Source organism: Anopheles stephensi, chromosome X, assembly GCF_013141755.1.
Source record: "Anopheles stephensi strain Indian chromosome X, UCI_ANSTEP_V1.0, whole genome shotgun sequence".
Taxonomy (NCBI): domain Eukaryota; kingdom Metazoa; phylum Arthropoda; class Insecta; order Diptera; family Culicidae; genus Anopheles; species Anopheles stephensi.
Genome location: NC_050201.1, coordinates 14,132,438 through 14,145,708, shown reverse-complemented (window position 1 = coordinate 14,145,708; position 13,271 = coordinate 14,132,438). Strand labels below are relative to the sequence as shown.

General features: G+C 48.1%; 1 protein-coding gene across 7 annotated transcripts; it reads right to left on the bottom strand.

Moving 5' to 3' along the window:
* Positions 1-955: 955 nt before the first annotated feature.
* Positions 956-12,266, bottom strand: LOC118509504 (tau-tubulin kinase homolog Asator). Of its 7 annotated transcripts, none has more exons than XM_036050174.1 (11): positions 11,998-12,266; positions 11,595-11,830; positions 6,673-6,975; positions 6,415-6,565; positions 6,105-6,319; positions 5,692-5,831; positions 5,466-5,595; positions 5,259-5,378; positions 5,027-5,197; positions 4,697-4,933; positions 956-3,982 (listed from the first exon to the last, which is right to left on the bottom strand). In XM_036050174.1, the coding sequence occupies exons 3-11, from the start codon at positions 6,718-6,720 to the stop codon at positions 2,441-2,443; spliced, it is 2,754 nt and encodes a 917-aa protein (XP_035906067.1). In that variant the 5' UTR covers positions 6,721-6,975; positions 11,595-11,830; positions 11,998-12,266; the 3' UTR covers positions 956-2,440. The 7 variants fall into 7 exon arrangements, with proteins under 7 accessions (XP_035906067.1, XP_035906059.1, XP_035906108.1 ...); XM_036050166.1 differs by having other exon boundaries at positions 11,611-11,830; XM_036050215.1 differs by having other exon boundaries at positions 956-3,955; positions 11,611-11,830; positions 11,998-12,264.
* Positions 12,267-13,271: the final 1,005 nt, after the last annotated feature.

Genomic DNA, 13,271 nt, shown 5'->3' with positions numbered 1-13,271 from the left:
TGCGCGCGGGGATTTTTACGATTATTCGCCTTAACTTAGGGGGAGTAAACTTAACATTAGTGATGGGCGCTCGAATTGGGATCCGGATCCGAATCCGATTCCGGAATTGAATTGTTATTTGGTTATTAATATTTACTAGTATTATTTAAAAAAATGCAAGAAGAATACAAACTGATGATTTTTGGTTGATTAAATATTACCGATTTATTGCATTTTTGAAATTGCGCCTATAGAAAAATACAATAAAAACAGCTTGAACACGTCGTCATGAAGAGTATGGGTGTGCTTAAGCAATTTGCACGCGACAGACCCGGTTTCCATCAAGATGCTCTACTGCTCTTTGGTTCGATGCCTTCATTGTAGGGTGAGCTTCTGCTGCCCAACACTTAGCCCTTATTTCGATTCGATTATTATCAGGCCTTGCTCTTGATGACGACGTATTGAAGCTGTTTTTTTTTTGCATTTTTCTACAGGCACAATTTCAAGAAAGTGCAATAAATCGGTAATATTTAATCAACCAAACATTATAAGTTTGTATTTTTCTTGCATTTTTTTAATAATAGTAATAAATATTAATAAACAAGTAAAACTTCAATTCCGGAACCAGACCCGGATCGGGAATCGGTTCCGAAATATTTTCCGAACCTAATCTTCGGAATCGATTCCACAAAATTCGGAGCGCTCCGGAATCGATTCCGACCAAACCGTCATTGAAAAAAAATAATTTCTTTCATATTTTTTCCCATTTTCCTCACACATGCCACCCACACATAAACACACTCCCACACACACACACATATACACCAGTTAAGTTTTACAATAAACAATAAGTAAAATAATAAAAAAGGAAAATTTTAAAAACACAAAAATCCTCCAACCATCAAAAGTGTGTGTTTGGATGTGTGTGTGTGTTACACACGCGTACCATCACAAAGCGATTCCGTTCGCGCTAGTATTAGTATTGTGTTATCATTGATTTATTCGCTTAATCCGTTTTTCGCTCTTCTTCCTCTTTGTCAGCGGTTAATTTCAGTTTTGTTTCAGTTTCTTAGTTTTCCTCTTTTTCCCCCCACCCTCCATTCCTTGTCTGCTCACAGTTTCTCCTCCTGTTCGCTTCTACCTTTCTCGTCCTGCTTATTTGTGTGGGTGTTGTTGCCTTTTTTTTTCTTCGCATTTATCGCATTCACATGTTTACGTTTTTAGTTTTGGTTGCTTTTTTGCTGTTGTTGTTGTTTGCTTCTTTCCTTAGACTTGTTGTATATGTGTGGTAAATGTAAATGTAATGGTACGCAATTTTGTTTCTTTTCATACTTTGTTATTTTCTTCCTTTCTTCTTCTTCCGTCACACGTTGCTTTTTCGCTTTTGTCATGGGTTTTCTCTCTCTTTCTCTCTTGTTCGGATTGGTATTGAATTAATGTTTTTTTTCTTATATTTTCTGTTTGAGTGTGTGTGTGTGTTTGCATCTTTGTTAAAACAACGCAACGTTTGTTGTTACTAATATTTTGTGTGTATGTGTATGTCTTGGTCTATCTCGTCCATTTTCCTCGATCCAATCATTCGATGCTGCTGGCTTGTATGTGTGTGCGTGGGTGTGTTTATAAGATTCTTCTCCGGCGGTTTTTTCCCACATACCACCCCCGCCCCTCCACCCCTTTTTTCCCTCCCGTTTTATTGCTCACCGCACCTTTGCTAACCTTAGTATCTGTTTACCCCAGCCCCATTTTGCGAGATCGTTTTGTTTGTATTTAAATAGTGGAGGTTTGCTGATATCCCATAGAGGTCGTCGAACGTTCGAACCGCTTAGCAACTAGGCCAGATGATGAGGAGAACGAAGGGAAGGGGGAGTGGGCGGGGGGAGGGGGGGGGGGTTAGTTGATAGAGAGTATAAGAGATCTTCCCAGTAGTTTGTATGTATTCGTGTCTCTCTGAGTGTGTGTGTGTTGGTTTCTGTCTTAAATATTGCACTCATACAACACTCCAACGGACAATAGTAGGAAGTGTGTGTGTGTGTGTGTGCGAGAACGTGACCAAGGACTAGAAGAGTCCCAGCATCTGGGCGTAGAAGGTGGGACTCCAAATATATTTTGCACCAAAAAAACACTCAACAAACCAAATCAATCGGTTCCTGGTGCGGCGCAAATGGTCACCATGGTGTTCTCACACACGCACACCACCGCGCATATCCTTCCTTCTGTGTCCTTTCTAACACCATCACGATGGCTTATTCCTCTCTCTCTCTCTGCTTCTTCTTTTTGTCTCTCTTTCTCTCTCTCTCTTTTTTTAGCCTGTAAGCTCATCATGCTGTAGATTTTTTGTTGTTGCTGCTGCTGCTGCTGCTGCTGTCTCTTTAGGCAAATCAAAACGCTCTAGCTTCGAGAAAGGAGTGTAGTTTGTGTTTGTGTCCTTGTATGTGTGTGTTGCGTTTCGTGAGAGAGAGCTTTAAGATTTAAGATTACTAGATAGTTCCGCGTTGCCGCCGGCGGTAACGGGTGTGGCGGTAACGGCTGCTGCCGCTGCGGCCGCCGCCACCGCCTCGAAGCCTCCCACCAGACTGCCGACGCTGACGATCATCGGCGCACCGTTTGCGCCGCTTCCCGCCCCATACCCCCCCTTTTCCTGCTCTTCTTCTTCCTCCTCCTCCTCCTCCTCCTCCCCCTGCTCGTCCCCCTCCTCTTCCTCCTCTTCTGCTTCTCCCACATGCTCGTTCGGGTGTTCCGTTGCTTCCGCTGGTACCACCACCGTCACCTTCTCACCATCTACCGGCTCCTCCGCCGGCTCCACCTGCTCCACCCCCGCTCCCACCTTATCCGGTGTGTGGAGGCCGACGCACGGCAGCAGGCTTACGGCATCGACCACCGGTTCCGGGTCGGGAAGGATGGTGGTGGGAGGTGGTGAGCCGACCAGGGCGGCCAGCTTGCCTCCGATCGTCGCCGTGTAGTCGTTCGGCGGTACGGCAACCTCATCACAGTCGGACGGCGGTGGCGGCGGTTGTGGCGGATGCTGCGAGATCCCATTGTTATTCTCACCCTGCTCGTGCTGCCCGTTCCGGGACGCGGCACTGGTAGGGGTGTTGGTGACGATGCCAGCAAGTTGCGTACTGCCAACCCCACCCCCAACGACCCCCACACCGGTACCGTTCAGTGGTTGGGGTGGCTGGGACGGTGGTGGCGGGGGCGGCTGGGGAGGAAGCGCCGACTCCTTCTGGGTGGCCGCGACGGCGGCGATGCTGCTCTTGTTGAGGTTAGTGTAGTTTTTCTTCGATGCATTTTCGGAATGTTGTTCGCCCTTCCAGAGGCCGTCGGTCGAGTCGTCCGAATCGTCGAACTGGCTCTTCCACTGCGAGGCCAACGTGAGCGCACCCTGGTACTTGGGCGTCTGGTGCTGGCTGGCATTGTCGTCGTCGATGATCGCGTGCTGCGTGATCGAGTAGTCCCGGCAGCTTTTGTCGTCGTTCCGGCCCCCGCCGTACTTGTTGTTGTTGCTCGTGGCCGTCGTCGAGCTACCGTACGACCGGAGACTTTTCCCGCCGAGCGTGAGGCTTTGCCGCTGCAGGGAAGCCGATTGCCCGTGCTGGTCATGGTGCTTCTGGGAACCACCACCGGGCTGACAGTGTTGCACGAGTTCGCGCAGTATACCGTCGCCCGGTGCGTACGAAAGGTCGTCCGCCTCGGTCTTTAGCAGCTTCGACTTTAGCTCCATCGACAGATTGTTCGCGTCACTCGAGGCGTGCAGCGGATGGTGATGGTGATGGTGGTGCGATTGCTGCTGCTGGCCCTGCTGCTGCTGCTGCTGCGACGATGAGTGATGCTGCTGCGACTGTTGCTGCTTATCGAGCGAGGAGGAGAAATCTTTGATGTTGACCGGGGGCGCTGTCAGTATTCGCAACCGGTTGCTGCCGTGCTTCGCCGGCTTGGTCATCACTTCCGTGTGCGCCCGCACCAGCGGTATCTCGTTCTGGTGAATAGGAAAACTTATTAGACCCTGCCCGGCACAGTAACGGGAGTTTAGCCGTGTAAAGGTATAGTGAAAGGGGGCAAAACAAACGGGATGGTAATAAATGAAAAAGAAAGAAAAAAAACAAACACACACACACACACACGCAGACGGAAACACCCGGCGGGATACCCGTAAATGAAGAAACAAATAGAAAGAAAAAGAAATGAAAAAGAAATTGAAAGAAAAGAAGATAATATTGTATCAAAAACATGGTTTGATAAACTGTGGGGTTTGTTGTTTCTTTGGCGCGGAACCGGGAAGCGGAAGCGAGACTAAGCGGTAAAGCAGGGTGAAGAAGTAAGCTGATGAAGCAGCGCTTGTTTCATTAGCTTACTTAGCCACCAAGTATCACACGTTTTACTCTTTGCAGGGATACTGCCGGCTTGTTGTGTGCGAGACGCCTGAAGGTATGCTTTAGCTTTCTTAGAAGAACTTAGAATCTGTACTTCACATTGAAAATCAATCTTGAAACGAGCGCTCAAATTTCTCCAAACTTGCTCACTGTATCGATTATGATTGCATACATTCAGGCGCTGCACACAACAGCCACAAGAGCACCGTATGGAATGCCACAGCACAAATCCCTCATTCTTCTTCTCCTTCTTCGTTGGGACTTTTGGTGAACATCATGTTGCAGTGCACTAAGCCTAGAGTATATGCATATGCAAATAGCATGCGGCCATCGTTCCACCAACGTACCTTTACGACCACCATCTCAATCGCTGGAAGTGCAGCGTCCGTTTTAGTTTCCTGCTGTATCTTCGCCTCGTTCGGTTCGTGCTGGTCCGCATGGTTTAGGGCGGCTTTGGCGGCAGCGTTTGCCGCGGCAACACCCCCACCACCCACGCCCGCATTCACAACGTTCTGCGGTTTAATCGATTCGATCGGTTCCGTGTGGAGCACTTTCGCTGAATCCATCATTGGTTTGCGTTTCTCCTGAATTAAATGAAACAAAAAAAAAAAAAGGAAGGTTAGCAATTGAACTCTGATCTCGGTGCTGACAGTGTCCACCAAAAGTACCGTGCTTACCTCGGTCATTTCGATATCCTTGTGTTTTTTGATTAGTTCACTCTTTGGTACGGCTGCGTTGATAGCTTTGGCTTCGCCGGCATTGTAGTCGGCGTTGTTTTCCCAGTCGAACGGGTCCGTTTCCTTCACGCCACGACGCTTCATGCATCGTTCGAACAGAGAGATCAGCATCTGGAAATAGACGGGCAAGGAATGCAAGGGCCATTCTACCGGACCGCGACCGCACACTTACTGCATAATCCGGCTTATCGGCGTAATTAAGGGATTGAATATGCTCTAAGAAGTATTTGAAATCCGAAGGCAAGTGCTTGAGTAGCAAACGATGATCATATTTCTCTTTCAACATTCCAACCTAAAACGAGTCGTGTGATTAGTTACAGCGCGTTCGCATGCTGGCTTTGCTTCCGGACCCGCGTGTGTTCGGGTTTTCAATACGCACTTGCTCTTTATCCTTAATTTTACGCCATGGAAGCTGGCCGGTAACAAACTCAACAAGCATATAGAACAACGACCACAGATCGTCCTGGCGGCCCATTTCACGATTTTTGTGCGCGTTTAACGAAGCGTACCTTTAGTTTTTTGAAAAGATAGGAAGGAAAGTAAGGTTTATTGTTTTGGTTTGGTTAGGGTGTAATGAAGATATTGAAGTTTACGAGGGGGTGTACCTTACGGTCCCGCGGAATCCTGCCGCAGCTCGGGGACATCGCACCTCACCCGTACCGGTAGTGTACTGCCTAGCTAAGCCGAAGTCCAACATGTAGATTCTACGACTAGTGAGCGGTAGTCTTCCTATGGCAAAGTTACTCTGGAAATGGACAGAAAGAAGGCAGGATATTAATGTGCGCAGATAAGCAAACCCCTATTTTTCACGAATTCCACAAGGTACGTGATTAGTAATATTTTTAGAGTGCTAACGTTCGTAACACTTTGTATACCTTCCAGGAGGCGTTACCGGAGCACCAAACAAAAAATCAATTCCTTAACGTGTTTCGGTACGCGTACGGAAGATACGCAGCAGGTTCTAAATATATACACACATAAGAAACAAACAAAAAACAACCATCCCCCGGACACTTACTGGTTTGATATCACGATGAAGGAAGCCGACCGAATGGATGGATTCGATCGATTTCAGTATTTGGAGGCCAATGCGCAGCGTTGTGCTGAGTGAGAAGGCACCGCGTGCCTGCGAGCGCCGCAGCTCGGCCAAATTTTTGCCCTGCAGCTGCATCACCACGTAATTGAATCGATCGTTACGCCCGCACCCGATGAACCGACAGATGTGTTCCTTGCCTAGGTGGGGGAGTACAGAGACAACAACGTGCAATAATATTAGTAGCTGTCTACTAGCGTCTGTAAACGGGTTGCTTTGTTCGCCCTGCTCCTACCTTGCAGCTTCTTCAGCACGGCCACCTCCATCTTGAGTACCTGCTTCGGTTGCCGGGCGGATTCGACCTTCAGCGCGACCTGCTCCCGGGTGATCAAATCTTGACCCTCGTAGATCTCGCCGAACCCGCCGCCGCCTATCTTTTTCAGCACCTACCATTTATTTACGGAAGCGACAAGCGAATTAGAACGTATATCTAGCAACAGCAGCAGCGGCAGCAGCAACGTTAGCAGCGTTAGCGACAACAACCGTACCATACCTTCCATCTTTCCTTTACCACGTGGCCGGCCTGTAGCAGATCATCCATCTTGGGTGCGTCCGGGGTGCGGTGTTTCGCGGCGCTCGTCACTGTGGGGCTGTGTGGTGGTTTTTGGAGGGAAGGAACAAGGAAAGGGGTTGGGCTTGTCGGCTACACGGCTCGTGCTACACCACAGCGAAGCGCGGACGGGCCTGCACCATACGACCTCTGCGACGTTGAAGCTAGCCGAAGGTGCACATCCTTACTCGTGAGATGTCTACGTCGCTTGGAAGATTTCTGCGGGGCACTTGCTGGTAACACTGCCTGCAACAACAAAAACAAGGAAGAAGAGGAAACATGGATGAGAATATTGCTTGGTAACCATGGAAGAATTGATGGAGCGTGTAGGACAATGAAAGTAGTTGGCGGACTTTAGCTATTGCTAGGATCTACCAATCCTTGAGAGTTGAGTCTCCAAAACATCCAAAACCGGTCATACAGCCATTCTAGAATCTCCCAAAACGAACTCGCCAGATCTGGTCCTCAAACGGTTCCACGGTCTATTCACCCATACACAATATCCACCACACAAGAGGACCTTTTTGCATCACACCGCTGTGATTTAGTGACATCATCCACACTTGGTGTAAAGGCACCGCAAAGGTTACAACCACTTGCGTCAAGGTCCTTTGGCAACGTTGTCCACCGTATCGCGGGCCAAGACTAATCAGAGCATATAGGCACAAGGTCCGGCCTCCTTCTCCCTTTGTTCCGTGGGTTCGCTACCTTTTGGACGGTCCACAAAGAGCATACAGGATAATAAAAAATCACAGCAAGAGAGAGAGAGTGCGAGAGAAGGATGGAGGGAGCGTAATGTCAGCTGTAAGCTGTATCGCGCTACCTAGACCACACACAAAGGGCACGGACATGCGGATGGCGCATGCATTTCCGCATCAACTCCCCCCTCTAGAATCCCACCCGGAACGCTTCCACGGGAGTTCCTGCTGAAGTTCGGGAGACTGTTGAATATTCTGGTGGTGGTTCTACGGACTGGAACGTAACGCTCGGCACACTTTACGCTACCCCGGGAAGAGCGGCTTTCGCACTGGAGGCGGCCTGTTGGAAGCGGATTAGAATTGCCGAACTTGCCGGGTCACCAAGAATCACCCACTGCACGTGCACGTAGACGACACTGTCTCTATATGTCCTTCGCCGTTTTGCCGTTTGCTCTTCTGCAGCAAGAAACACAGCAATGTCGTGTCCTTACGAGTCATCGATGGCTGCTTAGAAATTATGAGTGTGTGAGAGAGAGAGAGAGGATGATAGAGAGAAAGAGAGTGTGTGTGTGTGAGAGAGAGCGTCAGTACATATGTGTTTAAGGACTTTTCTATCGCTCTCCACAAGCTGCAGACCAGCAGTTATCTTGTGCAGTATACCGTCACGAAGCAAGTAAAATCGATACATCCCGAAGAGCAGCAGCAGCAGTAGTAACAATCCAGTGTGCGAAACCTCTTCCTCCCCCCCCCCCCCCACCCAACATCTTCTCCCATTGGAGAGCCCTTTGGCAAACTCCTTGACCGTGTGCGCAGTGGATGCATCGGTGTATGGGTGCGCGCGCGCCCCATGCTCCAGAGTATGAAGAGGAGCAAGAGAACCGCACCGGACCGCACGAGATTATGACAGTTCCTAATCGCGTGCCTTAGCATTTTGTTCTTCTTTCTGCTTTCTCGTTGCATGTTGTTATTTCAGGGAATGGGACATACCCCCCCCCCCCCAAAAAAAAGGAATTCAGATGCAATACGAAGAAGCAGCAGGCTAGTAAGAGCGAGCAAGAGAGAACAGGGCAGGGCAGTGTTATCCTAATGTCCTTCCGTTGTTCCAGACTATCAAAGGACACACACACACACACCTATAGAAATACACTAATCCATAAAGCAGTGGACTGTCACGCGACCCGGGTCCTGGTTCTAGAAGCGTTTTTTGTACGTTTGTTCGCCTAGCTGTTGCGGTTCACCTCCGTTGCTAACCACATACCCTAAACAGGATAAGGACTAATGGACGACACCAAACCACGTCATTCGCTCGCACGGATTATTTTTTTTTTCTTCGTGATGGTCTATCACGAGGACCGAAGTTAATTAGCAAGATGCGAAATTGAGCCAGGAGACAGGATACATAGGTTTATGACTTTTCTGCGTGACCCTGTACATCTGCATGTGAACGCGTGCGTGTGTGTGTGTGTGTATTTGAATAGTTATGTATGCCGCTGGACATATGTGACGTACAGGAGCACTTCCGTTGATGAGGACCTAAAACAGATTTGATCGTCGGAACTCCCTCGGCGATACTAGGCCGGGGGAAAGTTGATTGAAGCGTTGCGTGTGTATGTTGACCACCGATTGTACTTGATTGTAGGGAGCACAGACCTAGGTTGTCTGTGTGCGCGCGTGACACCATTTTCCCTGCTTCCGGTCGCACTTTCCTCATCTTCGGTTCCTCGCGCTCTCGCGCGCGTGCTTGCTCTCGTCAGGGATACGCCCCAGGGATAAAGGATTGCGAACTTATTGGGGAACGCACGCGGGTTCGCTTATTCTAGGAAGTGTCAAACAAGGACTTTTTCCTTACAGACACACACACACGCACATGCACACATACGCATTGATATGAAGTAAAATCACGCAGCAATCAATGTCCTTAAGTCCTTTGGCTCACTTTTTTTTTGCCTGAGTAGTGGGGGATCTGTTTGGGGGGTACCTCCTGCTAAATCGATTCACTAATCACACCCGATTTCTCTCACATACATATACACAACATGCGCACGACGATTTTAGGAGAGTGTGTATGGATGAGAGACAGAGGCTGAGAGAAAGGAGCAGCATTTAGAAGAAATAAAAACGCATTCCTTCTTTCAACTGCTCCAAATGATCCAAAGCCTTGACCGGACCGGTGAAGTATGTACTCGGTACAGGCAAGTAACCTTCCATCCTTCCCATTTTCCTTTACCCCTTTTGCCACTCAAAAAGGTTCTTGAAGGTGAAATGACAGCTATAGAACAATATCCGGCATTCCTTCACCGTAGAGAAGAAAGGGATCTGCTGCTTTGCTTCCGGTTAATGGCAAACAGCAGATACGGATGCATCTGTGTGTGTGTGTGGTGTTGGCAGGCCACACACAACAGTCGAAGTAGGCCGACCAGCTTGTCGCAGAAATTAAGCAAACCCGAACAAGGAATATAATGTGGCCCAGTTTTCCTTCCTCAATACTGGTATTTTTTTTACCAGCCCACATCACACAGTCGATGGTTCGGTGGGACGGGTGTGGGTGGAAAACTCGGGAAACCCACTTGCAACGGCATTCCTTCGTGTAGAATGTTAAAGAATGTGTTGCTTATTAGTGGTGTGACAATCGTTGGTTTGTTGTTTTTTCTTAACACCACCCCCCACCTCCCCCTCACTCCCTTTCTCTCAACCCTTTCGCTCTCTCTCTCTCTCTCTGTTTGACGTGTGAAAACCTTCCGGGAAATTTTTGCTATTTTATCCATCTTTTATGTATTTTTTCTGTACACCACCAATCTCTCAATCTCTTCCTCTCTCTCTCTTTCTCTCTTTTCGGGGGCAATATAAATAGCATTTTTCCCGACACCTGCGGGGACATACACACACGCACACAATGCGTACGTCCTTCCCATTTTTCACCTACCAAACAACCCCCTTTTCGGCACCACCCGTAATGGCGGGGGGGGGGGGGGGGTGAGGGAACGATTTTTCTTGCTTCAAATGCCGGAAAAAGATAGGCAAAGGAAGCGCGAAGAAAAACTAGTCACCCACCTGCTCCCCTTTGTGTGTATGTGTGTGTGTGTCCATTTCGCGGTTTTTCCGGCTTTCCCACAAACCACTCACACACATAGGCGCTCTCTCTCTTTTTATGCTCACAAAACGACCACCGACCGACCCACACGGGAAAACCAACCGCATGGGTGGGTTTTTCATAGGCAGTGGAAAACACCATGTGATTATTCAATTATTTTCTTCGTTAAGATTGGCAACAACAAATAGAAAACGGAATCGTATTTTTCTTTTCAAAAAACGCACACACACACACCAACAACGAGTTAAACCACCTTTTCTTCTTCCTTCCGTCCCGATATCTCTCGTCTCTCACGGTCTTTCTCGTTCATCAATCAGTTTGCTGTTTTGGATGGGGGGGGGGGGAGGGGGAGGGGGTTGGATGTTGGAGGGGGATGGTGTAAGAGAGCCCCCTCGGGGAGGTACCCTTCTCTCCAATTCCCGAACCTACAAGTTGTGTCACTTTTTCTTCCATGTGTCCTGTTTTTCCCCTTTTTCCCTATTGATGGGTGCAGAGATTTTTGCACTGGGCTGGGATATGTTGGAGTAGTTTGCTGGATTGTAGCCTTTACTCCCGTTTTTCTCCCACCCTCCCCCACTCGCTCACGCACACAACGCACACATACGGGCACGCAATCACGCACGAAACACGCACGCACACACAAACAGTTCACTACCCTAAAGGAACCCTTTTTGTCGCCACCCACCGAAAATCCACCTTTCACCAACGCACACACGCACGCACACACAAAACGTACAAAAACAGATTTGCAGACCAAAAGAAAGCGACCAAAGATTCTGCCTACTGTACTGGATGGGTGGGTTCGTTCTGGTTTCCCAATACCGACCCAACTATGCGCCCTACTGCACCGGATCGGTCTTGGCTAGAAAGCCTCCGTAACCACCAAGGGAATTGCGAACAAAACCGGAAAATCCCTATCCTCTTTCGCTCGCTCCACGGACGCTCGGATCAGATTCACACACGCACGCACGAACGCACTCGGAACTTCCGGCCTTTTCGCTGTGTGGTTCGCGACCACTGCCGGATGACGACCCGTCGTCGTCGTCGTGACACAGCAAAAGCCTACTAATATGCACCTCAAAGAAGATTTACCCGTTTTCTGCTTCCTGACCGGATGGCTGCCTTGATGCGGCTGACGGTAGGCGACCCCGCGCGCTGTTCTTGGTGATGGAGAAAAGCTGGGCCCTTTTTTCCTCGGCCGCTCGGCTGCGATTGCGAGGCAATTTTCACGCTCGGCCCTGGTACCTGCGCACTGGGCCCGTACTGTGCGAGTGCTGCTGGCCACTGTTTGGTGTTTCTGCGAACTGCCGACCTGCTCGAAAAAAGGGAAGGAACCCCGTCAGTATGTGGTGGTGGTGGTTGGTGTAGCTGGTAGCTGTCACCAGCCAGCCAGCTAGCGATGGTGTACTATTGTGAAAATTGTGTGCTTGCGCACGCACGCACGCACGCACGAATGCACACACATACACAGATACGCACCCAGCACGCATTGGCGGTATTGTATATGTAGTACAAGGTGGTTTCTGTCTTTCTCGCTCGTTCGTCCACACCCGATGCGCCAGAACGTTTGTATGCGCTTTGTTCTCCCGGCAGAATGACATGTGCGTTTCCTTTTTTCTCTTCTTCTTTCTGCTCTCGTTGACAGTGTGTGCGTGTGTTCCCTTGCCGGACGGCTCAGTGAACCGGACTGTGCGGACTATATGGTGTTTGTTTTGATTGAGTCGTTAGGGGCGCCTTCTTCTCTTGCGTTGTTTACACTGCCCATTTATTTTACAAACAGTGGATTTAATTCATTTATTTTTTTTTGCAGAGAAAAGGGAAAAGCTGGCCAATAACAGCCCAGCAAAAAGTACAATTTATACCAATGGAATATATGAAATAGTGGATGCGAACGACGATGCGATTTTATCAGATGTTTTGATCGGAAGCTGTGACACAGGCGGTGGTCTATGAACCGGTGTGAGAATTAATAAAATAAATTCAATAGCAATTTTTGGTGTTTTTTAAAATTTTGTGAGTTACATTAAATTATACGGAAAAAATGTATATCAACAATTAACATTCTAAGGAAGGTGTCTTTTTAGGGTTTATTTTGTTGCATTCATCTAGCCACAAACAACCGGATGAACACATCCGACTTCTATCTATCTGTGTGTGTGTCATGTTAGGGCTTTGCACTAGAATCTGTGCTGCACAACAAACGATCATGAATGGCACATCAAATTCTCAATGATTTGTAATACGACTTTGTTTGTTCACAAAAAATTGTTAAAGAAGAATGAAACAAATGTTACACGTGACTCGTGTTACTAGGAGATTTTTTCTTCCCAAAGATTATTATACAAATGGCCAAAAATAATTAAATCAAACTATCGTGCTGCTTGAAGGCTGCTTAAAGAAAAAAAAAGTACCACCGCCGAACTTTGAGGCAAGTTAAAAAGACCGTGGAACTTGATAGAACTATGAAGCTTTTCTACTTGCACTTGGAACTTGATGGACTCAAATATTTCTCGCATTATTTAAGCATGCTTTATAAAATAATTGCCCGATTTTTGTACACGTTTTTTCTGACGACGCATGGCAGATAGCCATGTCCTATTGACATAATCCAGTAAACAAACAACTTGAAGGGCCATCTTTCTCTCTTAAATGGGCATAAAGTTCCATGAAGTACCATCCATGAAGCATGCTTCTTAATAAGCCGCATAGTTCGGTTGAACACTATGCATGGTTTATAAATAAGCCTCATAGTT

What these genes read in the sequence shown, in the direction of transcription:
- LOC118509504 (XM_036050174.1), bottom strand. Translation starts at nt 6,720, where the DNA reads ATGGATGATCTGCTACAGGCCGGCCACGTGGTAAAGGAAAGATGGAAG. An exon ending in AAATTAAGGATAAAGAGCAA is followed by an intron (nt 5,379 to 5,465) that starts GTGCGTATTGAA and finishes GACTCGTTTTAG; the next exon opens with GTTGGAATGTTGAAAGAGAA. An exon ending in TTGAGATGGTGGTCGTAAAG is followed by an intron (nt 3,983 to 4,696) that starts GTACGTTGGTGG and finishes TGTGCCGGGCAG; the next exon opens with GGTCTAATAAGTTTTCCTAT.